This window comes from Protomyctophum parallelum (genome assembly GCF_964188405.1).
Source record: "Protomyctophum parallelum genome assembly, chromosome: 10".
NCBI lineage: Eukaryota > Metazoa > Chordata > Actinopteri > Myctophiformes > Myctophidae > Protomyctophum > Protomyctophum parallelum.
The window spans coordinates 35,843,334-35,868,367 of record NC_139704.1 but is presented as its reverse complement, the minus strand read 5'-3'; the positions used below and the strand labels follow the sequence as shown (position 1 = coordinate 35,868,367).

Sequence of the window (25,034 nt, the reverse complement as noted above, 5' to 3'; positions counted from 1 at the left end):
GCATCATGAAACCCCCTAGTTTGACACGTCAATGCTACATAAAGAATGATGAAATTTGTTTTGCCTTCTATAGGTTGTTAATGGTATGTATGGTCACATATTATGCCAATTATGAAAATTGATCATGCAAGTTAGCATCCAGCAGTTTCTGGGGGCCCATACTCAACATTTCTAACATAAAACCTTGGTGTACTCAACATGTCCGGGTTCACAATGGTGCTGTATAGCTGGCAAGTAGACTATGAAATAGATGGCACATGTCAAAAAGTCATAGACTTACTTAAGAGTAGGCCTACATACATCTCATAACGGAACACCAAATACTTTGGAGTTCAGCATATTACACATAATACACTCAAAGCCATGAGCCGGCATAATGAAAAATTAACCATATAAGAACAGTTGAACTTAAATCCATCTTTTATTGAAGATTATGTCCACTGTATGTTCTGAAACATCACAATATCATGGGAAAGTAGCAGTAGCGGAAAAAAGGGAGAGGGAGGGGAAAAGAAACCTGGGTAATGTACGCCCCGAAACCGGACCTCGGCACACTCTAAACTAAAGGTTAACGTGGAGGAGGTGTCTACAAGTATAAATGTCATCGTGTAATCTCAATCTGTCCTCAAAACATTTTGTTATTCTCAGAACGGCAAAAAAGCATTTGAATAAATAAATCTCAATAAATGTTAAAAATCATACGGTTATCAATATAGTCAGTCAATCAATACTTGCGGAGCATTTAGACAGGGGTGGCTTAAGAGCACCGAGTCATTTTCTTCCAGCAAGCCCCACCTAGTATATGTCAAATGTCTCTCCTGTAATTCCAAATTGTGGGCCCATGTGGTACAAAACATGAAACTAGTTCCCAAGCATTGTCTCTCGGTGTCTTTATGGTGATTCAAAGTCAGCTAAAACACGACACATTGCTTGTTGCTACAATTAGGAAACAAACTTGCTTTGGAAAATTTGCTTTACATCCTGGAGGGGGTGGGGGGGGGGACCAGGTGTGACTCAATTTCGAAAAACTCCTTAAAAGAAAAGTAAAGTCTGATCAAAGGGAATTAAGTGATCTTTACAAAACCTTGCACGTGGCTTACATATTTTTCCCACCATCAAATAAAAGGATCAAGTTGAATTATATTCCTGGGGGGAAAAAAAGAGGGATCTGAGAGCACTCCTTTCATCATTTAATGATGGATGATGGCAAGTGGCACAGCAGTGTATCCAGTCCATTAGTGTGGAGAACAGGTGAGGGCAAAAGGCTTCCTTGTAGCCCAGTGTCTGTTATATAGCGTACTTTGTGTAGTTGTATGTTTGCTATAATAATAATGCAAACGACTGAGGACAGTATTCAGGAGGATGAAACCTTGCACAATGTTAAAAAGGTAGAAAAGCACACGAGAAATCCAAGAGTCTTGTAATTTTGTCAAATTTACTGCCACGTAATTAAAAGGTACTGTAAGTGATGTTTGTGTGTTAAATAGTTATACATTCTAACAGTAATCATTGCTAAAGAGTGTTCGGGTCTCCCCATATTTCCAGCTTTTTTAGTAAACAGAAAATATATTTTCTATATATATTGTATATATTCAATATATTACCAATATCATCCAATTAGCAGAGATAACTCATACAGAATTAAATATATACAATTGGAACTTTTTATTTATTATTTTTTTCAGGCTTTCTTGCCTATAATGATGGTTACAGTGTAGACAGGAACCAGGGAGAGTTGGGTCGAGCGACTCAAAGCAAAGCCCACCCAAGCCAAGAAATCGAACCAAGGACTCGCTTGCCAGGCATCAGAACCTATGTGGTCTTTAACCACTATAGGCTATCAGCAGCACCCCTGAGATTTAAAGAACTTCATCCATTTTCAACCCCATCTTCATAGAATTGATCCTCGGTAATGCTCAATAGAAGATTGTACAATTCATTTCTGCAGTGCACTCACTCCGTGTCCCAGAGGGCTGTGAACAGTTCTGAAATCTGCCCATCACTTACGCCATACGGAGGCAGTTTGGTAATAAAATTCATATTCATATTTGTTTATGAATGCAAGAACAAAGTACTACAATTTCAGCATGATGGCTTTCCAGGAAGAGGAAGGCTGGAGTTCCTATCAGCTTGGAATCCCAATCGATTGTCATCGGTAGGTATAGGTTTCTAAACTGTCCATAGCCCACAAATGAGACAGGGAGAAGACGTAAACTGTGCAATCTTATGGAGCATTAGTGAAGACTAATTATGAAGATAAGGTTGAAAATGGGTTAAGTGCTCCTAAAAGGAAAACCTGTTTGTTTTAACCAAACAAATATCACTTAGAGCACCTTCAAGTCCAATGTCTATACAGTGTATCCCTCTGGCTTTGATTAGAGCATATTTTATACCGATCTACAAGTCAATTCTACTTCATGTTGTGCATTTACCATTGACCCACACTGAACATGCCTGCTGAGTATTTACTGCAACCAATACAACCCCCACTTTACAAAAACATATTTTTTCCTCAAGCAGAAAACATGCCCCCCCTCCCCTTCCCCTCCCCCCAAAAAAAGAAATATAAATCACAATAAAACACAATCACAACAACAAAATAACTACACATTCAAGTACCTTTGTCGAATGGCACCAAGAGTTTGTGTACCACAAGGACATTACAAAGCCAGGAAGCTCCGTTAGGCCTATCCTCTTCCAATACTGCTGGTTCAGAAAGCATGGGAGAGTGACTGAAATTTAACTTTGTGAATATCATCTCTAAATGGGTCTGCTGAAAATGTTATTACGCACATAATATATGCACGTGTATTTTCACCTATATTCACATACTGTATTCGTTTTTCCAAAATGCTGAAAAGCCGAAGCTTCACGAGTTGCGTTTCCTACGTCGCTGTTCTTTCATGTGTATTAATCATTAATGGGAACAACAGGCTCTTTTGGACTGCGACGAGTAACCTTCCATAACATGAAACTTCCCAGAACCTGTCAAAGTCCTGCAAATAGCCGCACAAGCTTGAACTTGTAGATCTGCCATTTGCGGTTCTGAGGACGTTGCATGCATCTGAAACCGAGGCAAAGTGTACGGAAGCAAATCCGGAACCTGCAAAATAGTCACATGGCACAATGCGGTTCGCTTAGTCCATGCAGTCGAAAAGAGCCATCGGTTTACATCTGACAGTGTGAACACAATCCAGGTCCTATTCCGTTCCATCTTTACCTTTGCAGAATGATGTACTTAACACAAAAAAACCCTCTTCCACGTATCTCTCCCAAACTGTAGTTGAGTGACATTTTCATCTTTTCCTCACCTCTATGAGACAAGAGATGGCAACAACAGTATACATAACAGCATTAAAAATATAATACAAATTATATGTCGAAAACAAATAAGGAAATCATAAAAACATGTCTGAGCAATCGAGTTGCATCTGGAAAAAATAAACAAAAACAAGATCCTCCCGCGGGAAACATTTGTTAGTCACAAAAGGCAGGCGGTAATTAGAAAGCTTGTTTGTTTGTGTGTGCGTGCACAGGGTATGCTCAGGAAAAGAGGAAAGGGAAGAGAGCAGGAAAGGTTTTGGATTCAATCTTTTGAACCCAAATGTGTCTGTGGATGGTGTCTTTTAACCTACAGTACTCTTTCACACTGTATTCACCCTTCCTACCCCACAACCAGGCCACAAGAAATGGCATGGGTGCAGAATACAAGTGAAAAATAAACAAATCAAAATATATATATATATCTATATATATTTATATGGATTTATATTTATATATTTTTCTATCTTCTAAATTGAACAGCAGGCTGAAAAGCTTATGACTGGCAACGTCTGCCGACACAACATAACATTTCGTCTCGTATTCTGTTGGAAAGTTAAAGAGTCAGAAATGTGAGAGAGAAAGCTGTATAGAAATAGGAAGGTTTCATAAATTAGTAGAAGAGAGAGCAGGGGGAGAAGGTGGGGCAAAGAGGTGCAAGAAAAAGCAGCCACACATTGGTTTGAAAACTCTTTCTTCTACACGCCTCTATGCAGCCATCCAAACCCAACCAGGGTTTGGCTTTGGTCAAGTTATGCGTCGGTTCCAGCCTGGTGGTAGCAGATGGGGACTTGGGAGATAGCCACAGCCAGTCTGACTCAACTTTGGCACCCTCAGATACAGTGCTCTCCTCTTGGCTTAGAGCTTTATATAATCTGGGGTTCTGTGGGTGAAGCAGGTTCAGCATGGTCGTTAAAGAACAAAATGACGTGAAGTTATTTGCACTTCTCCAGGATTTCCTAACTGGCCAAAGCTCTTGCAGATGACACCGATGCGAACGTCGTGTGCGACTGGTGAGAAACTCATATTCCATGGTGGAAGAGAGGGGGGTCTTAACTAATGGAACGCTCAGCGCTCAAAGCCGAATCACATCGAGTATAAAACAAACTGTGTCCGCAGTGAACTTCAGCAAGCTGGGAAAATGTTGACTTCTTTTGAAGTGTGCTGCCCGTTTTAAGAGAGAAACGGTTGAGACTTAGCACCAGGCTTTTGGTCGAGTCCAGTGAGCCTGCAGGAGCCAAGCAAAAAGGCCCTGCACGATCTGACGAAGACTGTGGTTTGTGGTCCTCCAGTGAAAGGTTTAATAGCTAATGCCCCCATGCTGAAGTGGACCAGGCCGTATACGGCTTTGCTGGTGACACGGGTAACTCAAGAGGCAAGTCTGGCTTTTTGTGGCTTATGGAATGGATGGTGTGCCAGGGCAGGTGCAATTGACATTTGTCACTTTGTTCCACTTCAGCACTCCTTTACAGTATAATAATGCCAAGAAATGCAGCCAGAAAGACACCTCCATCTATTCAGTGAATCACAGACGTCCCTGGCTGTCTCTCCTCTCTCGGTTGTGTGAGGAAGGCACCATTGAAGGTCAACAGAGTCAATGTGTCCACCAGCATCAAAACCAGGGCCGCTCCTGTGTCTCCTGTCATTTTTGACAATGTCAATAAAACAAGCCACCACAAAGAGAGCAAAAAAACTCAATGGGTTTAAAAACACATGCGCCTTTTGTTTCTCTTGTAGTATAATAAGTGCGATTCTATTTCCACACTACCGTTTGTAGTTGTCCGTCCCCACCCCCCACCATGCTCTGTTTCAGAAAAAAAGAAAAAAAGCAATCCCGTTTGAGATCCTCATGGGGTCAGGTGTGTTTTGTTTAAGTTTTTAAAACTGGCATTTCCGCTCCGATTGATCTCTCAGCACAGCAGAAAAAGAAATTTGAAAATTAAAAACGAAGAAAAAAACTAAAGAAAGCAAAAGGGTGAATAGGGATGTGGTCTTGTTGTGTATAAGTCCTGGGTTTTTGTTCTAGTGCTCCGACAGCTACCAGGGGTCCTCCAACTCGGCTCCATTCTGCAGCAGAGATACAGAGAAAGAGAGAGAGGGGGAAGAGAGACATGGGCAGGAGAAGAAAGAGACAGAAGGGGCGTGAGACAATGGAAGGCAGAGGAGAGAACGAGTAGGGTTGGGTAACAGGGAAGAGAGAGAGAGAGTGGAGAGAAACCGACACAATGTCATCAACCCCTAAAAGGACACACTTTAAAAAGGTAAACAAACCTTAGACCCTTGTTCATGTTTTGCCCTGTAGAGGTTAAAAACCAATATGCTAATGCTGCTCAAGCATTGATAGAGGTCAGCTGTCAACAGCATCAAACTTGCACACATACACCCATTATTAATTGCATAAGCTGCCTGCAGCTGTGTTGCTTACATATTATGGTCTGCCCGACTTGTATTTAGCCTAAAATAGTACATAACCTTAACAGCAGCAGCAAACAATCAACATTGGTCTAGGTTTTCGTTCCCCTTTAATAAACTCTTGATTTGTTATTTTTGTTCCAACTTAGACTGCCAAGGCCAGGTTTTCCTAGAGCTGACACGGATGAAAAAAGTTAAGAAAGCGGGAGAGAAGAGTCGAGTGAAGCCAGGAACACCCTCAAACCATCAGAGGACAAAACAACATAAATCCCACAGCGGTTAACATACTATTCTGTTTATTTTCTCTTTCTTCCCAGGGAGTCATACAGTATGCGTGCAATCGTGGAAAAGGGTGGGAGTGAGACACAGTGGTGCATGCGTGTGTGTGTATGTATGTGTAAGATTGTGCGTGTATCAAGTCATAAAGAGACAAACAAGAGAACACTTGCGCTTTCTCTCACATACACACTACACGCCCTTTGACTCTAAATGGATCTCCACATGCTATAGAGTGGTTCTGAGCAGAGGAAAGACTGATGACGAGGGAGGGAGGGAGGGGTGATAGTACGCACAGTAGGTGGTCACTGACATGCCTGTGTATGTTTCCATGTGTCATGTGTCTATGTAAATCTGAAAATGTGTACTTGAGGGTCAGGAAAGGGGTGGGGGGGGGGGGTAACAGTTATATATGGGGTCACTTACCAAATGAAACAGGAGGGCTGCGTTAATCAGAGGGTGAACACACAGTTAGACACGGCTACACAACCCTTATCCCAGTGTTGGTGAGGATGTTGTGTGTACAACCTTTTATCACAGCGTTTTGAATCTAACCCTGCTTTTTCAATGCTTCCATTAACTGAATATTAACCTGCTAGCATTATTAGTTTTCCTCATTATAGGGGGGGGGGGGGGGGGGGGATTGCCCACTGCCTGCCTAAAAATAAAATAGAAATAAATAGAAAATGGTCAATTGGACCAAAAGCCCATTATTCTGGTCATGCCGAAAGCAAACTCCCATTGCTCCACAAATACACAGACTGTGACAGCATATGAACCAGGAGCAATGGGCATTTGTATTACGGATAAAAAGGGACATGGGACTAATATTAAATGCAATTTTAAACAGCAAAGAAAGCATCGTTGAGTGTATTTAAAGAACGACTTCAACCATTTTCAACCCATCTTCATGTAATTGGTCCCAACTATTGCTCTTGACAAAACGGTAAAAAATTTGCACACTGTCACACGTGTGTTGGAGAAACCAAGACAACACAAGCGAAGACGAGTCCTCTTTCGTAAACGTGCACGCACCCACACACACACACACACACACACAGCCAGGACAAATAGCTAAACCAAGACAAATCCAGATTCCAGACATTGGTTTGATAATGACGAACCAAATGAGCAGACATGCTAAAATAACACCATAAAAACAACACCATAGAAGAATGCTTCCAGGGAACAAATACAGCAAGCTCAATGCAAACAGTGACAGGGAACTGAAGGAAAAGGACCCTGGGCTCCTCAACCATACAGACTGTGAAACAGTGAAAAAAGTCCAACAGTCTGAGAGAACCCAGGTTTTATCTGCCTGATCTGGAAAATATATTATGTGAAATAACATGTTGGAATATTAAGCATTCTAAAGTACTTCTTATTACTAAAATAATATCTGCTTTGTCTTGTACATCATGTACATTAGTAAATGGTGTGCATTGCCTTCACCTTTTCAGAAATCACCTGTATTATTGGATGACTGCATTTGTATTGAATCATTTCATTTTTCAATGACGTGTGATAATGCTCCATTCTCATGAACACTAGCTTCCCAATTCTGGGCATGTCATAATAGGTGAAAACTATCAAACATTCTGTAAAAATAGATCCACAAGGCTCAAAATGTGTGGCATCGTGAGTGACGGGATGAGAACTTGTAGATCTGTGATTTTCTGGTTTAGCGGTTAAAGAGCTATATTGTCATCAATACATGATGGCTTTGGCCATATACTGTGCATATAAACGTACACCGATTTCCCATCGATGGCTATATTTTTTGACTTACCATTTGTTCGTTGTTTGTTATTACAACATTACGAACGCAATAGTGGCCAAATAGAATTAGGAAATCAGTGAGTTAGGGATTTTGAGAATCAGTCTTTTCTCTGGAGACTATAAAATGTATTAAAGTTCAATGGTAACAAAACTAAAAATAACAGCTCAATTATATGCAGCGCGTTGGGTTACATTCCATGCAAATACATTTTCATAACATATTCTTGAATCCAATGGTTTCCTCGAAAATCTAAGAAACCACAGTATGCTTTGGAAAATAGACGACAGTAATGTCAAGCGAGTCATACCGCGAGTCATAGTTAATGGACGAAACATGCCAAACCACTGGCGTGGTTATGCAATACAGACATTACAACATTGCTAGTTCATACATAGTTTTTTTAAATCAAAAAATTAAATTGGTTCCAATTCATGATTCATTCAAACGGATGCTTTGGAACAAAAAGGATTAGAGATATCAGATCGACCCGCTCACAGCACGTCGCGTCGCGACACGTTGTGAGCTGGTCGATCGGCTATTTCCAGTGAAAGCTTTCCACCATAACAACAGAAAGACTACTAGCATGGAGCTCTGCGGGACTCCGCTAAACCCTATGGGGTTCGAGTGGTATGCATAGACATAATCCCTCTGTGCAATGCATGGATACTCACCCCATCCTCTTCCCTGTGTGGGTTCAGACGCTGATATACTGCTTCAATAACACTGCGTCTGAAAGGGGAAGAACACGGGACACACACAGTTATTAAGAGTTATGGTGGTCCCCGAGTCGGGTCATATTATTCAGTATAAGAAGGTAAATGTGTTTGTGTGGGGAAAGTGGGAACCTTACTTGCTGGCTAAGCCACCCCCTGGTGGCAGGTTGGGGATTGTTTCAGTGGATAGGTTCCTCATTACAGTCACCAGATCGGGCACGCCGTCCTCCCCTGACCGAGACAGGATCTCTGCACAACATGGTGAGACAGACAGGTCAGCGTTCAGCAATGTTGGAAGCACAGAAAGAAAAGGAAGAAATGTCATTGACTACTAAGCAGACCTGTTAGTTGTGGGTAAAAGACGAAGATGGGGGGAGAAGGCAGCTGCAACAAATGAGAATTAGAAAGAGAGAGAGAGAGAGAGAGAGAGAGAGAGAGAGAGAGAGGCCTGCAGTCTAATAGTTGGGAGTGGCACAAGGCCAGTTAAATGTTCAGCCAGAGCATTCCTCTCTCTCTCTCTCTCTCTCTTTCCCTCATTTTCTTTCCCTCCGTCTCTCCATCTGGCAGGAGCAGGAGCAGCTCCCTGGGGCCAATCATTCACACTACTTCACCCAAACATTAGCCAAAGCCTTGGCTTAAACATTCACACTCCATTATACACCTTACCGCAATCTGTTATGACTTTCACACACTTGAAACTGGTGCAACATTCATCATCTCAGACTACGGTTTGAAGTCATCCATCCACAATTCCACATTGTCCGTGTTTATTCTGACCCAAAACAATGAACCTTTGCCTCTCTACTCTTAAGCCTTGGTTTCTGAAACGTACAGTGTCCCAAATTAGGCCTCAAGTGATAAAACAAAAAGAATGTCCCAGAATGTCAAAATGTGGTTCCCTGCAGCAATAATTGAAACTCCCTAGGGTGTTGACTCACTACCTGTAACCAGGGGAAGAGAGCACACATAACTGACTGAGACGGAAGACTTTGCTCAGTCATCCGGAGTGGGACGGAATGAAATGTGACACGGAGAGGGGAGGAGAGCAGAAGGAATGAAGAGAGGGTAATGCTTGCTTGAAGGTTTTATCTTGAACTATGAATAAATAAAACAAAGATTTTTTTTTACTGCTAACAATCCAGTTTATTCCACAAGGGCCAGCTGCCATACATTACATCATGCCTGGCCGCTACTTTTTCACTTGCCCATTTATATTTTTGCAAGATGCACCTCCTTCTTGATTGTCCTACTACTCCTAATGCCAATGGTGAAAGGAGCTATTTGTCACCAATTGACATGAAAACAAAAGATATGCTGTCACTAACTGTTGTCAAGAGACCTGCAATTCATCAAGTTCAAGCTCATTATTAACAGTTTGACGGCTGCTAATTGTATTTTAATAATTAAAAAGAAACTCCATCTTTGCCGTGGAGCTGGAGACGAGACCTTCATGTTATGATGACGAAACCGGAAATCAACACATGCTGTGGGCTGCTAGGGCTTCTGGGAAATTGAGGCCAATGCAAATGAACGGGGTTCAACGCCTCATGGAGGAGGGTATTGTGGTGCGGTCTTGTGGCGCACTAAGATGGCGGGTGGTGCGATCGTTCATAACAAACGGACGAACGTTTTTTCGCCGGATTTTCACGGATCAAACGCCCAAATACTTCAGCGTATGCTCTAAAGGTAATAAAACAATCTCGGCAACGTAGAATATTTTATTAAAATGCGGGTTAAGCGTGATTCGCAGTAGAACTGTTAATCGTCACGATTTTAAGAGCATCTGTAACTGCATGGTGTAAATAGTTATACAAAAATAAATTAACTCCTAAATGTATTACTCCAATGTATGAAAGATAAAAGCTCCCCATGTAACCGGCATTGCAGACATTATTACAGGCTACATTGAGTATAGTGGGGGGGGGGGGGTTGGATCTCACCTTCCACTCTTGTCTCCAGGTATGTGTTGAGCTCTGCGTCTCTCCTCACGGCTTCCTCTGACACTTTGGGAGCGCCGGGCAAACACACCAACACAACACTCATGTTATCCCGACTCCCCTGGGACGGAGAGAGAGGGATGGGAGAGAAGGATGGGAGAGAGAGGGGCGTTAATCTGTGTGCGCTGAACGTGAAAGAAAGAAAGAAAGAAAGGTCTGTGTTGTGTGTGTTAAAGTGTGTTAAGTGACAGTGACAGTCAGTCAATCCATTTTGGACTGAGGTCGATAAAAAAAAAGGCTTCTAAATAAATAAAAAATAATCTGAAAAACCTATGTTTCGATGTCAGTGGTGCTCAACCTTTTTCATGTCAACGACCCCCAGAATTCTCTCTATTGGGCAACGGACCCCCATCTGAAAATATGATGTTCCAGGGACGCCCCAGAAGAAAATATTTTAGTTAAAAATGTTCGCTCTGAAATATATATTCAATGATTTGCACCACATTTAACGATTTTTCAAAAATCACACCCGTGTGAACCGAGTGGTGCAACTCAGTTCACACGGGTGAACAAGTAGCGCGCCACTTGGTGGCGCGCTATGAGCTTGTAGATCTGCTATTTTTCAATAGCTAAATTATAACATAATGTTTAAAACACCAAAATGGGTTCCTGCCCAAAATGGGTTAAAGGGCACGCCGAATATCAAAAAAAAAAGAAGAAAAAAGTCTCTGTCTGTCTCTGAAAAAGACTAACATGCATATATGCCAAACACACACATGCACATCCACTCCTCTCATACACAAACACACACACCTTGTGCAGGCACGTGTCCACCACCTCGTCGCAGATCCTCTCCAGGTCGTTGGACACCTCCAGCCGGGTCCCGACGAACTCGCACAGCTCCTCGTTGGACATGACGTCCCAGATCCCGTCGCACGCCAGCACCACGAACTGATCGTGCTCGGGGGAGCGCGCCATCTCGTACACCTCGGGCTCGGGGCTCACCAGCTGCTCCGTGGGGCCCTTGCCGTCCACGCACTTGTAGTCAAAGTCCCCCAGGGCCCGGGAGACGGCCAGCGAGCCGTTCACCCGCTGGATCATGACCGAGCCGCCGGCGTTCTGGATGCGCTCCTTCTCCCGCGGGTTGCACGGCTTGTGGTCCTGCGTGGAGAAGCAGACCTGGGCGTCGCGGCAGAGGACGGCGCGCGAGTCGCCGCAGTTGATGAAGAACAGGTGGTCGGGCGAGAGCAGCACGCCCACGGCCGTGGAGCCGCTGCGGTCCATGCCGTTCCGCAGGTCGGAGAAGCTCCGCATGTGCTCGTCGATGCGCAGGAAGCCGTCGCGGATGCCGGCCTTCACCGCGTCCACTTTGGGCTGGGTCAGGGCCGGGGGGGAGTCCCCCCCCGCAGGGGCGGGGCCGTCCGTGGCAGACTCCTCCTCCACCGCCGCCGAGCTGGCATTGATCATGTGCTCCAGGAGGTGCTTGGAGCAGTAGTTGGCCACCCGGGAGCCGGCGTGGCCGTCGTAGACGGCGAAGAAGGACCAGTCGGCCAGGCCGGGCGCGGGGAGTCCCACGGCGGCCGTGTGCGCGTCCTCCATCTCCACCCGCCAGCCCTGCATGGAGCTCAGGCCGTAGCGCAGCCCATTGCCCTCGCCGCGCGTGTTGTGCTTGTCCGTCTTGGGCTTGTCCAGGAAGGCCCCCATAGCTCTGACCCTATACGGAGTCCACCGCTACCCCTAAAGCATAGAGGAAGGACGGAGAGAGAGTGAGGGAGATATAGACCTCCACAGACCAATGGATTCAACTTGAACTTTATTTGTCCACTGAGGGCAATTGGTTTTTGCAGCACACCGTGCAACATAAAAACAATCACATTAGTAAAAGGTAGTACAGACTCAGCAACACTGAATCATGAACAAGCATAATCAGAACTTAGGCCTAACGTCGAAATAAAAAGTATTCTGAAAGAATATATATTCAAAGATTTGTGCCGCATTTTCATGGTTCTTCAAAAATAGCAGACCTACAAGCTCGTAGCACGCCACCGAGTGGCACGCTATGAGCTTGTAGATCTGCTATTTTTCAGTAGCTAAAGTATAACATAATGCTTAGTTAAAACACCAAAAGGGGTTCCCGTCTAGAATGGGTTAAGAACAATACAAGTATGACTACTAAACCAGTCATCCCTTTATATAAAGTTTAAGTTTAACCAGCTAAAATAATTGTATCCTTCTGCTGTCTGTGCGCCTGTGAATTCCCTTTATTTTCCTTTATCATCAGGTGGATTGGTTGTTTCAGCATTACGCTTCATGTCCTCGGAGAAGGTTTATCCTTTTTGGATTACATGTTTCAGTGTTGTATGGTATCTGTCTACCGATATGTATGTCTCCAATATTACAAACCATATTACATGCCGTCCTTGAGGTGCTATGGTTCAGTATTTGATCATGCACCAGTAACAAGTGTTAGAGATTTTTTTAAATAAAAGTTAAACTGTGTCTTATTTTCTGTTACTATTCACTTGCTGGGCCTAAAACTAATAATTCAATCAAAATAGTGAGCATAGCGCATCATACTCCAGAAATAGCCCTTCTGCCTTTCCAGTTCATGCTCAGAGAGATTGGATAGTAACCTTAAAAGCTTCTTTGGCCAGAGGTAATAGGCCGCTAAGAGCATTAACAAACTGTGGCGCAATGGAAATGATGCATAGAATGATCTGTCCCTGACTGCATTAGCTAAATGAATGGCAATATCAGCCAACAGAGTGGTAAACCCATAGCCAGCTCATGTTAATTGGCTATATAATGACACTACAAATGATTGACACACTGCTTAACAGAGCTCATTGGAAAATTCCTCTCAGAGTCGTGCAGAATGTCCGAAAATGCCTGGCAATAAACGCTCATTACAAGCAAGTTAATGGCCGGTTAGCCTATGCAGGGATGTGAAAACTGCACTATGACAGTTGTAAATGTTTAAATGAGCACCGGTCATCAGAAGAATGGTTCGATTTCAGGCTATAATAAGTGAGGTCAAGTTTTTAACAAGACTTTCTTATAAGCACAACTTTGTCCCATCGAGCTGCAGATATTTGCCTTGAATAGTGTGTGTGTGTGTGTGTGTGTGTGTGTGTGTGTGTGTGTGTGTGTGTGTGTGTCGAATATTGAATATCGTGGAAAAGTAAATTTTCCTCCGTAATATAATTTTTAAAAAAATACGTTAATATATTCTAGATTCGTTGTGCATAAAGTTAAATATTTAAAACCTTTTTTTGTTTTAGTCTGGATGATTATGGCATACAGCTAATGAAAATCAAAAATCCACATCTGAAAATATTAGAATATTTCATGAGACCACTAAAAAAAAGATTTACAATACAGAAATGTCGACCATCTGAAAAGTATGTTAAACTTATTTATACAGTTATACACAAACATATTTTATCAACGGGGCGTGGCATGGAGGTGATCAGCATGCGGCACTGGAGCGTAGGGAGGGATATTTCACGCTAATTTGTCTAAAAGCAGCAAAGTTTGCACAGATGTAGCTCAGGGCATGCTCTAATGATTTAGCTAGGGCGCCCCAGCCGTTCGCCGCAACGGCCAAATCCATATGGCCACCATTGACAACCTAAATAAGGCAACATTTTCTAAATTTAATTATGTGACGTGTCAAACTAGGGGGTTTTCATGATTCTAAATCCATTCCGAGCATTAGTTTTGCACGAAAAACACTTCTTTGGCTAAATTCGGCCATAGCCACTTGCCCAAATGTGCTGAGCGCACATCACATTTCTGTGATGACGGCTATGACCGTTTTTAATATGGATATGAATTATGAAGTATCAATCGACTGCAAGAAAATGCTAATGTTACCGCCGGCGAATTAGTAGGATTTTCACTAGAAACAGTATCACAATGACTAAAACGATAGAGAGAGACACCTCTCTGACAATATCGCAGAGACAGTTTGTTTAATTTTGGATCCACAATTCTTAGACGATTTTAAGATGACCCAATGTTATTCTCCATAGAGAATTAACTTCCGCAACCAGGGGATGAGCAAGTGACATCAGGACTTCTGTATACATCTATAGGACGTCTATATACGGAAGCACAAAGTGTCAGTGCCGATTTGGGGTGCCATGTCACCTGCTGCTAGGGATGCACCGAAAGGGAAATTCTTGGCCGAAACCGAATACCGAATATAGGAAACAGTTGGCCGAAAACCGAATATGATTAATATTATATATAATTTGTCCTACCATTGCTGTCATTGCCGTACCTTAAAGCTACCCGATTTATGGCAAAATAAATGGTCATGGCAAAACTTAACTTAAATGATAATCACTATTATGGGTCCATAAAACATTTATTCAGCTCTTTCGAATGCATTAATTGCATACACTATTCTGTGATGTATTTTCTGCCTAATCAGGCCGAAACTGAATAGGCCGAAAATGCATTTTTAGCCATTTTTTGCCGAATATTTTCTGTGGCCGAATATTCGGTGCATCACTAGCTACTGGTCCACTGTGTTTTATCAAGTCCAGAGTCAACACAGCCACCTATTGACTCCATCGATGGACATTGGTGGACTGCCAGCAGATGCACAAGCAGCATACTCACTCTTACAGATAAATTGACTCGGCTTTGTCACTTTCATCGTTATTACCTGGCCTTTGCCCACTCAGAAGAGCTTCTACCCTGTCCCTGCATGACTCAAATGGAGTACCATAAAGATTAAAGAAGCATGACCATATTATAGTTTTGCTACCATCCATTTTAAAAGCCATTAATTTAATTAAGATGTTATACTCTGTAGTGTGCCTCACGGTCCACCCCGGAGCCCTGCCAGAACAGGCGATGCGTTTGAGATTATCGTAATTTCTCTACGAGAAATGGCAAATCTTTACTGTAAATGACATCCCCCCCCCCCCACAGTGGCCCCTGGCGATCTTATTGTGTACCACACATTATTTTATGGCTACAAAATCATTATAGAAAAGTAGCCAGCCCACGACACTGTGTCACCTCCAAATACCCACAACTTTCTTCTGTGAGTCTGAGATAATCTCTCCCTCCATGAGGATGCTGTGTTGTCTGCAGTTATTGTTGTTCAGGTTGTGGTGGACCAAACCCACATTCTCTTTTTCTGATCTGTGATGCAAATCCAAAGTAGTGTTAGCGTTACGGGTTGGCAACCACCTCACTACTGACTGCAGTTTAAGGAGCACTCAGCTAGTTGTCCATTAACAGTTAATTACTCCACTGTAGTAATGGATGCATGCAGTCTTTGCAGCTTGTGTCTGCACTTGCCCCAGTCGCAAGTTCACAACCTTCCAGTGTCTTCCAGCAGGATGTGGACATAGCTCAGCTCTGTTGCTGATTCAAATCCCGTACAAGCCCCCATTTCGTCATGAACTGGCTCCAATTCAGGACAAAATTGGGAGACCATAAAGCCGAAATATGTAAAAAATAAATTTCCATAACGGCCTGTTATAGCGCCACCAGGAGGCCGACTTTTGTAAAACACAATTCTTTTTATATTACTCCTCCATATTTTGTCCAAAAATCCTGCAAATCGTTACACACTATCTCTATAGTCATGTGGTCAACACAGATCTGTCCGATATAGCTTGGGTACGATTTGAGAGTATGACTTCAATGTATGAGACCCGGGTACTCAGGAAGGGGAAAGCTATTACTACGGACAATACACACCCGTTACACAGCCAATACCATCTTTTACCATCAGGGCGACGGTACATGGTACCGTCTCTGCAGGCTAGGACCTCAAGAGTTTGCTCCTATAACTTAGTATAGGACTTATGAACAAGCAGGTAAAGTTCTCAAACTCTGCCCGAACCCGACCAGGCCCGACCAAGCCCGACCCGACCCGACGTTTTAGGGCCGGGCCGGGCCCAAATAATATGCTAATTAGTCGGGCCGGGCCGAGCTTCGGGCTCTGTGATTTTCCCCAATTTTGTTCTTTTTTTATCTTTTTTTTAAAAAGTGTTATTATAATAAAAATAGCAATTCTGTTATTTGTGTAATGTGATTGTGTATACGTGTATGTATTTATTATGAAGAGGGCTGCGCTAGGGGATTCACTTGTGACAGGAGGAGGACTGGAGACGGGGTCGCATCGCACTGGCATTTCAGACTCGGAGGCCTCGTACACACATGTCAAACCACGTGACTTCCATTGGAAAAGCATTGAGAATGAGGCGGCCATGAAACACAGACCATGTCAGTCCAGCATGTGTGTACGAGGCCAGAGCAGCATTGTAGCCTGCCCCGTGCGCAGGCAGTAGAGAACAGTGAACGGTGAGAGACTTGCGTGCCTTGCTACCGCTGGTTTCCTTCTGGTTTGCGCACCAAACGAGCTACTAACCACCAGTTAACTTGCCAAGTTGCCATATGCTTAAATATTTTATAAAATCAATCGGATTATCACAGCTGAAGAAGCGTCAGGTTTTCGTCATGTTGCACTGAGAGTGTCGTTAACCCAGCTGGCTGCGATGAATAAAACCTAATTATTAATCAACGTCACCAAACGATCCAGTGATATATAACTTATAGCTACACGTAAAGCAACTTCACTTCAGAGGAAACTAAGGGAGGGAGCTGCAGCAGCTATTCGTGTTTACTCACCAGTCACCACCACCACTGTATGGAATCCATTAGAATGATTGGAAATGGAAGTAATGGAACATTAATAGCCTATTCTAACGTGAGTTACATACATCCTTTATTTCGATAAATCAGTTTATCTCCCTTCTCACTTTCACACTGAAACACGGCGCCGCTGCGCTGCCATTTAGTGCTGCTTTTTTTTCCTCTCTCTTTTTTTTCTGTCGGGCTTTTGTCGGGCTTCGGGCTTAACATTATGGCAATTTTTAGGGTAGGGCCGAGCCTCGGGCCCACCCAGTTAGGGTAGGGTCGGGCCGGGCCATAATTTTTGGGCCCGTTGAGAACTTTACAAGCAGGCCCCATCTCAGTTCCGTGCATAAAGTGTGATGTGATGCCTCTTGGAACTATGACTGGTGGCCTTCTGTTGGCATCGTTTCTTTATTGTCTAAGTATATACTGTGTGATCCGTTTGTTTGTATATGTTTTCTGTATCCTGATGACTGCTGTGCACAAAACAAATTTCCGAAAGGACAATAAAGTATCTATCTATTTCATATTCCATCCTGATGGAATCCTGATGATCCTTTCAAAGTTTACAGGATTGGCCTGTTTTGAACAAAAAGCCTCAAATCATGAACGCAGCATGCAATTCACCTGAAATCGTTCACAGACGATCCTACTAGGCTGAGGGATATATCCCACCCTTTTCACATTGGCCTGTTATAGCGCCACCAACAGGTGGAATTTTGCAAAACACATTTTTGGAACAAAATGCCTCAAATCATCCAATTGCCATCAAAGGCGTAGGAAGAAACGGCACCCGAGGGGCACTTTTTCTATTTCTATTGAATTAGCCCTTCACCAAGTCCCTCCCCAACTCATCCTTGTCCAATAGGCACGTTAGCAGCTAAGAAAGCTTGACCTGCATAGCAACTGTTGCTAAACTATTTGGATTGGCATTGGACAATCGCCTTTTGGGGTGGGATTTAGTGAAGGGCTAATTGCTCACTTTGATGATGCTGGAATACAGGACACAACAAACTAATGCCGGCCTGTTTTCAAATATATGATTGGGAATGGATTTGTGAGGAATGGACACAGATTGATTCCAGCCACACGGCATCATCACCAGGTGCAAGACTATTGTGTGATCAGTTTCATAATTGCCATTAGAGATGAATAACTACCGGGTACAGCAACATTGGAGGTGCATCTGTGGCTCCTGCAACATTGATAGGCTATCAATTGTAATCAATTCGCCAAATTGTGGTCACACTTGCAGAAACGGCAAACACGATGGACAAAATAATTATGTTCAGCTCTAAAGGAATCAACTGAAAAAATAAAAAATAGTCCGTCTATGACTGTCTGTAAGCCCTGTTTTGTATCCTTTACTTTAAAAACAAGCCATAACTTGCGATTCCCAACAGTAAGTAAGTAAGTAAGGTTTTATTTATTATAGAGAACCTTTCACAGACAATTACAGTCACTGAGTGCTTTAACAACAATAAAAGTAAAACAAGTCAAATCAATAAAACAAATCAAGAACTAAATCACTAATAAAGTAAGACAAAATAGAGTTAAAATAAAGCAATCAAATCAACATTTAACCACGTCAAGTCTATGGAAAGGCCTGTCTAAAAAGGTGAGTTTTCAACGGTCCTTCAAAAATGTCAGCTGATTGGCCCAGGCCGTAGCGTAACGGTCTGGGCACCGGACTGGTGATCCAGTCGCGGTGTGCCGCGGGTTCGACTCCCGGACCCGACACGGCCTTTACCGCATGTCATCCCCCCATCTCTCTCCCGTTTCCTGTCAGCCTACTGTCTGTCCCTTAAAAAAAAATCAATAAAGGCGTAAGCCACAAAAAAATATCTTAAAAAAAAAAAAAAAAAAAAAAAATGTCAGCTGATGAAAAGTGACACTGGCATCGACACCTGTCGCTCAAACAAACAGGTGCACAGGCACAAAAGGGAACTCACACATACTGTGCTGCCCGATTCCATTTTGGCAGCTTAACACTGATGAGACCTCAAAGGCCTAAAGGAAATATCAGCCATCCGAATCACTTGCCCTACTACCTACCTATACAAAACACAAACAAACACTCATTCTGTCTCCCAGACCGGCTGTTGTCTTATGGTGGATCCATCCCTCAAATACAAGATCAGTAGACACAAACTTCACACTTTTATCATGTAAACTAAACACTGAAGCTGCCATCTGCGTGAGTGCATGAGTGCAGGCGTGCGCAAAAATAACGGAACCAGTTGCCCATCTGCTCTCTCTAAGACACGTACTGTACACACAGATCCTGCATACTGAGGGTATGACTAATTGCATTTTGTTTGGTGTGAGTAAGTGGGGAAATAGACAAGCTAGTAGTGGATCTGGAGCGATTGCAAGCCTCAGGCTTTGGGACCGGGAGGGCTAGCTTTAACAAGCTAATTTGATTTAGCGGTCAGCTGCTGATGGGATCCACGCAGGGCCAGATTAGCTTGTCAAATGTACACCGCAGACTGAACACAGCTATGACCCCTTTTAACTTACACACACACACACATACAAGCCCCTCTCTGGCTCGAAGTTAGAACATGCTACTGCTCTGTGTTATTAATGATAAGCTCCTGCCTCGTATTCCGTTATATCACATGGTAGGCCAACAACAGGTGTCTATTCAAATAGCTTGTTTGTAATAGCAATGACGGCAAAGGGACTGTGTTTGTACTGCCTGGACATTGCCAGACTGATCACGTAGTCTGGCAATGCCAGGCTACTGTGTTTGTAGCAATGTAACATATATGTAGTTGTGGGAGATGATGATGCACGCAACATGTCATGATGATAAGACTAGGATTAAAAAATAATGAGCAGTAGGCTATTAGTGGTGTTAATACAGTACCAAGGGATTGTCTCTGTTATCAACACAGGAATAACCAGTAGACCAGACTCCCAACTGAATATTAGGGCAACAATAATGTTGCCCTTTTGTTGTCAGACTCTGAACGACGATTTAAGTCTGTACTGTAAACGCATCAGGCCATAACTGCATTGAATTTGCAAACAGTAGTACCACAATAGGCTACACAGGACTCACAAACTGCAAGTAGTTCCTCTACTACTCAATATGCAGCTTTGAGTCTTACTTTACTGCATGTCTGTATGTCTCTAGGGTCTGTCCTTGTCCACTTTCTCAATGTATGCTCTGTAACGTCCAACACTCCACTGTGATTCCTATACTGTTATGGCCAAGTACCTCGTCTGTCGCCATGACTTAAGTGTTATATTGTTTTATGTCGGCCGGGTTGTCAAGGCACCATGAGCCAAAGCAAATTATTTTTTATGTGTCCCGGCTGTACTTAGTGTTTCTGATTTCACATCCTGATAAAGACTTTCTTAGAAGTCCCATTGGCCAGTCAGGGCCTGCGAGGGGGCATAATCAAGACACAGTTACTGGAATAAGATAGAACATAAGCTTGCAATCTGAACTTAGGTCAATTTTATGCTGGTTCAAGGGCCAAGAAAGAATTGATGTAGTTTGATAGGGTTTCCACAAAAAAGGAAAAACAAGTCAACACCCATACAGTGAAGTCAGAGACTAGGAGAAATAATCCCCAAACAAACCAACCACAAGTTAAATGTCAGTCGAGCAAGATTCTTTGCTTGTTTGATATAGAGTTCTTCACGCTGGAAAATAAATGCTGTGTTGCCTTCCCAGGGCCCACAAACTTTGGAAGTCAATGTAGTCAACTAGTCAATCGGAATGGAATATGAAAAATCGGATACATCTTCACTTGATCCCATGACTCCAGATAGAGCAGAAATAATGTGCACACGGACAGATAACCGGACACACACATGTGGATGGACAGACAGTGGTGAAAACATAGTTCTCAGGCCTTCGGTTGTCCGACCTGGCGGAAATAATAAGTCAACAGTTACATTCACTTGAGAACCGAACCAACCACCAGTAACAAACCGCGACAATTACTGAATTCAATATCATGGTTTCTACTAGTCTACCAAAGCCCTGGCATAACTGGGAAACCTGAACAAGAGCTTGCTCCCAAGATTTGCTGGCCGGTAGTGCATAACAGCGGTTACTGTAAGTGTAACATCTGTGGTAGGAGGACCCCATGGGACAGTAAAGGCTTTTTGTACAAGGACAACTGGTCGATCACATCAGGGATAACTTATACCCCATCTTTGATGACTCATCATCTTTATGCAGACATTGAAGTCTGTATCAACTAAGCGGCAGTTTCCTGGCATGAGTGCTCTGTGCAGACAGAGCTTAAGACGGCTCCAGACAGTGTAGAAGCGGCGTCTGCCTCTCTGGCCTGCAAGTTCATCATAAGCAAGGCCGGATCGGAGATGATCTGACCGGTCACAAAGAGAACCAATGCAGTAGGAGGGTAATAATACTGGACCATGAAAAGATTCTCAGTGAGAGGGAGATTTTGTGTGCATTATTCTCCCTTTCCCATGCAGAAAACTGGCCTGCCTTCAACTCTACTCCCAGAGCTCAGAATTCAGTTGAGTGAAAGAAACAGGGAAATGAATGGTATGTTATTGTATGACAAAAAACAATCTGCATTAGTAACTGGAGAGCACAGGTCATGCAGGAGAGGCGTGTGTGTGTGTGTGGGTGTCATAAATCAATTAATGTGTTTACAATTGACATGCGCACACACACACATACAGTAATCCAGATATGAGCTTTTATCCTGGGGAAAATCATAGATAAGGTGCTTTATTTTCTCAATACCAACCTTAAACTACTCTAAACTCTACGGACAGTGCCTATGGGGCAGGATTTCACACTGAGGCGCCAACATAAATATGCCACCAATGATGGTGCCATTTCAGGACTCAAAGACCGTAAATGTCCACACAGACACACAACCCAATAAAAGGACAACATTCCAATAAATTTTAAAAATCGACTACGTGTTTAACAAGTCTAAAGAGCAAATGAGCCAGATAGAGATTAACCAAGTGGTGATTTTATAATCTCTCCATAACATTGTGAGCCACTGTCAAAGACAGAACTCTGCATGCAGGTCAGCTGACTAACTTTTCAAAAGAGTCAGTGTTCTGTAGAGTTGACCCTATGGTCAGTGTACCATGTCTCCTGGCAGCGGCCCTACAGTGAATTGTATCACAACTGTAATTACAGTTCATTATGGAAGCAACACCTGTGATATCAAAGTATGTGGCTGTGTGCAGCTAAGCTGTGACAAACCAACCATGACAGCCGAGAAGCAAGAGACGCAAAACAAAGAGTTGACAACGACATGCCATTCTTCATCATGTTGCCTTGCCATCCCAATGATAGGAGTTCAAAATGAGGCCACTGTACCATCTGGGTACACGCACACAGTTGTCAATTAATGCGCTCTCTCTGCGAGCCAATGTCCAGCTTGTGTTAGAATTGACCGTTTACTGCAGATATTACGATTATTAGCCACTACCCCGACTTCTTCTCCCAAGTTACATTTAAAAACGTTACTTACTTCTATAATAGCACGGAAATCGGACGTGCCAGTCCTCTCTTTGCGTCTTCAGCGTCTACAATGATCGAGGGAAAGCTGTCTTAGCTGTGTTTAGATAGCTAATGATAGCCACGGTCGCTTTTTCACCCTCCTCTGCTCATTTGCTAGCATCGATGAAGCTAGCCAGCATTGATTTCACGCGATCAATTCTCCCTTCCGCATGTCTCTACGGTGGTTTGAGGATTTTATATACATGTCTGGCTTTGTCAATGTGAGCAACAGTAACACATGTGGCTAATTTAGAAGTAAAGACGAGGCGACAACTGGTATCCTATCCAAGCTAATTGCTAAGGCTAAATGTATGGAAGCAAGCAGATGACGTTCTTTCTCATTCTCAACATCCAGTTTGGGGGAGGGTTCTCTTCGATGGTTCTCTTCGTTGATTCGTCACGTGCCAGGTCCAAGGTGAGACGTGATTGGTCTGTGTAGCAGTCAATGAGACCTGCCTTCAAAATATTGTAAACAATGACAATAAAGTGTGTGTGTGTGTGTGTGTGTGTGTGTGTGTGTGTGTGTGTGTGTGTGTGTGTGTGTGTGTGTGTGTGTGTGTGTGTGTGTGTGTGTGTGTGTGTGCGTGCGTGCGTGTGCGTGCGTGCGTGCGTGCGTGCGTGCGTGCGTGTGTATGTGTGTGTGTGTGTGTGTGCGTGCGTGTGTGCGCGTGCGTGCGTGCGTTCACTTTTACTCTTATGAGTGACTTTTTGTTTGATTGATTGAAATATGTATTAACAGTTTGCAGAATTACAGTACATTTCAAGCACAAACTCAATACAAAGACTGTTAACTGTGAGTGGACGACCCAATTAAGCATTACACCTGTTTACAAGAGGGTCCACCTTGTTCAATTCATCAAAAAAGCTCACTAAAGCGTGACATTTTCTAGAGTAGGCCTATCCGTTTCTACCATGAAGTTTGTTTTCAGAGTTCATTGATTGATTGATTGAAATCTTTATTAACAGTTTGTAGAATTTACAGTACATTTTAAGCACAAACTCAATACAAAGACTGTCAACTGTGAGTGGACGACCCAATTAAGCATTACACTTGTTTACAACAGGGTCCACATTGTTCAATTCATCAAAACATTTAAAGACATACAAACATTTAGAGACATACAAATAGACATTTCTCTGTAGGTAAAGAACAGAACAGGAATTCATCATATGGGAAGCAAAAAAGGGAAAAGATACTATATACAGTGAGGGAAAATGGGGTGGGGGGGTGGGGGGGATTCAGATTTTACAGAGGCCAGTTTCGAATTGCAGCCATCCGTAGGTGCCCTTTGAGAGCGGTTTTGAAGGAGTCAAGGGATTCACATGTCTTAATGACTGTTGGTAGGGCGTTCCACATTTTGGTGGCATAGGAGCGAAAAGAATTTAGTCCCTTGTTTGTGCCGAATCTGGGTTGTACATGGTTTGTTGCACTCCCTCTGGTAGGGTTGCCACCTTTGAGATCTTGAAATAAGGGACACTCTTTACACCTGCCGCAGCCTTGCGGCGCAGGCGTGTGCGGCAAGGCCGGCAATAAGTTGAAGCAATAAGTTGAAGCAATAAGTCGAAGCAATACGTTGAAGCAATAAGTCGAAGCAATAAGTTGAAGCGACCCCCATAAGAGAAGATTTTTCAACCCATTTAATTTCAAGTACCAGTTTGACATGCATTAGTATACGGACCCCCATTTAATGGCATTTCTATCTCTGGGACCCCCAATTCATATTGTAAAATCAATGTTAATTTAACTCTGATGGTCCATTTGGTTCCATTTGTACACTCTCAGAGTTACAGACCCATAAGGGTCCATTTGGTTCCAAACTATCATTTAGCTGGGGACCGCCTGGAACTCCCTCAAGGACCCCTGGGGGTCCCCGGACCTCACTTTGGGAACCACTGGTACTTTAGGTAGTGTGTGCCTCCCGCTAGAACAATTGTGCTGACTTTAATATTTCCTGTGTTTTGTTTTGTTCATTATTGTTAAATTCAGTGTTGACGTGTAGGGGCTATTTAGGAAAATAAGGAACAAACTGCGTTCCTTATTGGTTCAATAAGGGACGCATCATTTAATTCTCAAATAAGGGACGATTCTGTATTTTAAGGGACGGGTGGCAACCCTACCCTCTGGTGTTGTGGGTGTGGACTTCGTTTACATTTTCAGACGTGGAAACATGTTGACCTTCACATTGGGTGTCAAAAACATGTTGTACACGGTACACCCCAATAGGGCCCATGTTAGTCCTTTGATTGATTGATTAATTGAAGTATTTATTAACAGTTTGGAGAATTACAGTACATTTCAACCACAACAAAACTGTTAACTGTGGACGACACCATGCATAAAGCATTACACTTGTTTACAATAGGGTCCACCATTTCCAATTCATCATAACATTTAGAGACGTACAAATATACACTTC

The 25,034-nt window shown here is 43.1% G+C and overlaps 1 protein-coding gene across 2 annotated transcripts; it reads right to left on the bottom strand.

Moving 5' to 3' along the window:
* Nucleotides 1-397: 397 nt before the first annotated feature.
* Nucleotides 398-22,948, bottom strand: ppm1ba (protein phosphatase, Mg2+/Mn2+ dependent, 1Ba). 2 transcript variants are annotated; one of them, XM_083775381.1, is made up of 6 exons: nucleotides 22,589-22,948; nucleotides 11,253-12,176; nucleotides 10,443-10,560; nucleotides 8,640-8,751; nucleotides 8,461-8,518; nucleotides 398-5,388 (listed from the first exon to the last, which is right to left on the bottom strand). In XM_083775381.1, the coding sequence occupies exons 2-6, from the start codon at nucleotides 12,141-12,143 to the stop codon at nucleotides 5,359-5,361; spliced, it is 1,209 nt and encodes a 402-aa protein (XP_083631507.1). In that variant the 5' UTR covers nucleotides 12,144-12,176; nucleotides 22,589-22,948; the 3' UTR covers nucleotides 398-5,358. The 2 variants fall into 2 exon arrangements, with proteins under 2 accessions (XP_083631507.1, XP_083631506.1); XM_083775380.1 differs by lacking the exon at nucleotides 398-5,388 and having other exon boundaries at nucleotides 7,267-8,518.
* Between the last annotated feature and the right edge of the window lie 2,086 nt (nucleotides 22,949-25,034).

Excerpts from the sequence above, each read along its gene's own strand:
- ppm1ba (XM_083775380.1), bottom strand. The coding sequence starts at position 12,143 with ATGGGGGCCTTCCTGGACAAGCCCAAGACGGACAAGCACAACACGCGC. Across the intron at positions 8,752-10,442 it reads CCTGGAGACAAGAGTGGAAG|AGATCCTGTCTCGGTCAGGG; the intron begins GTGAGATCCAAC and ends CATGTTGTGCAG. Across the intron at positions 8,519-8,639 it reads GGGGGTGGCTTAGCCAGCAA|ACGCAGTGTTATTGAAGCAG; the intron begins GTAAGGTTCCCA and ends TTCCCCTTTCAG.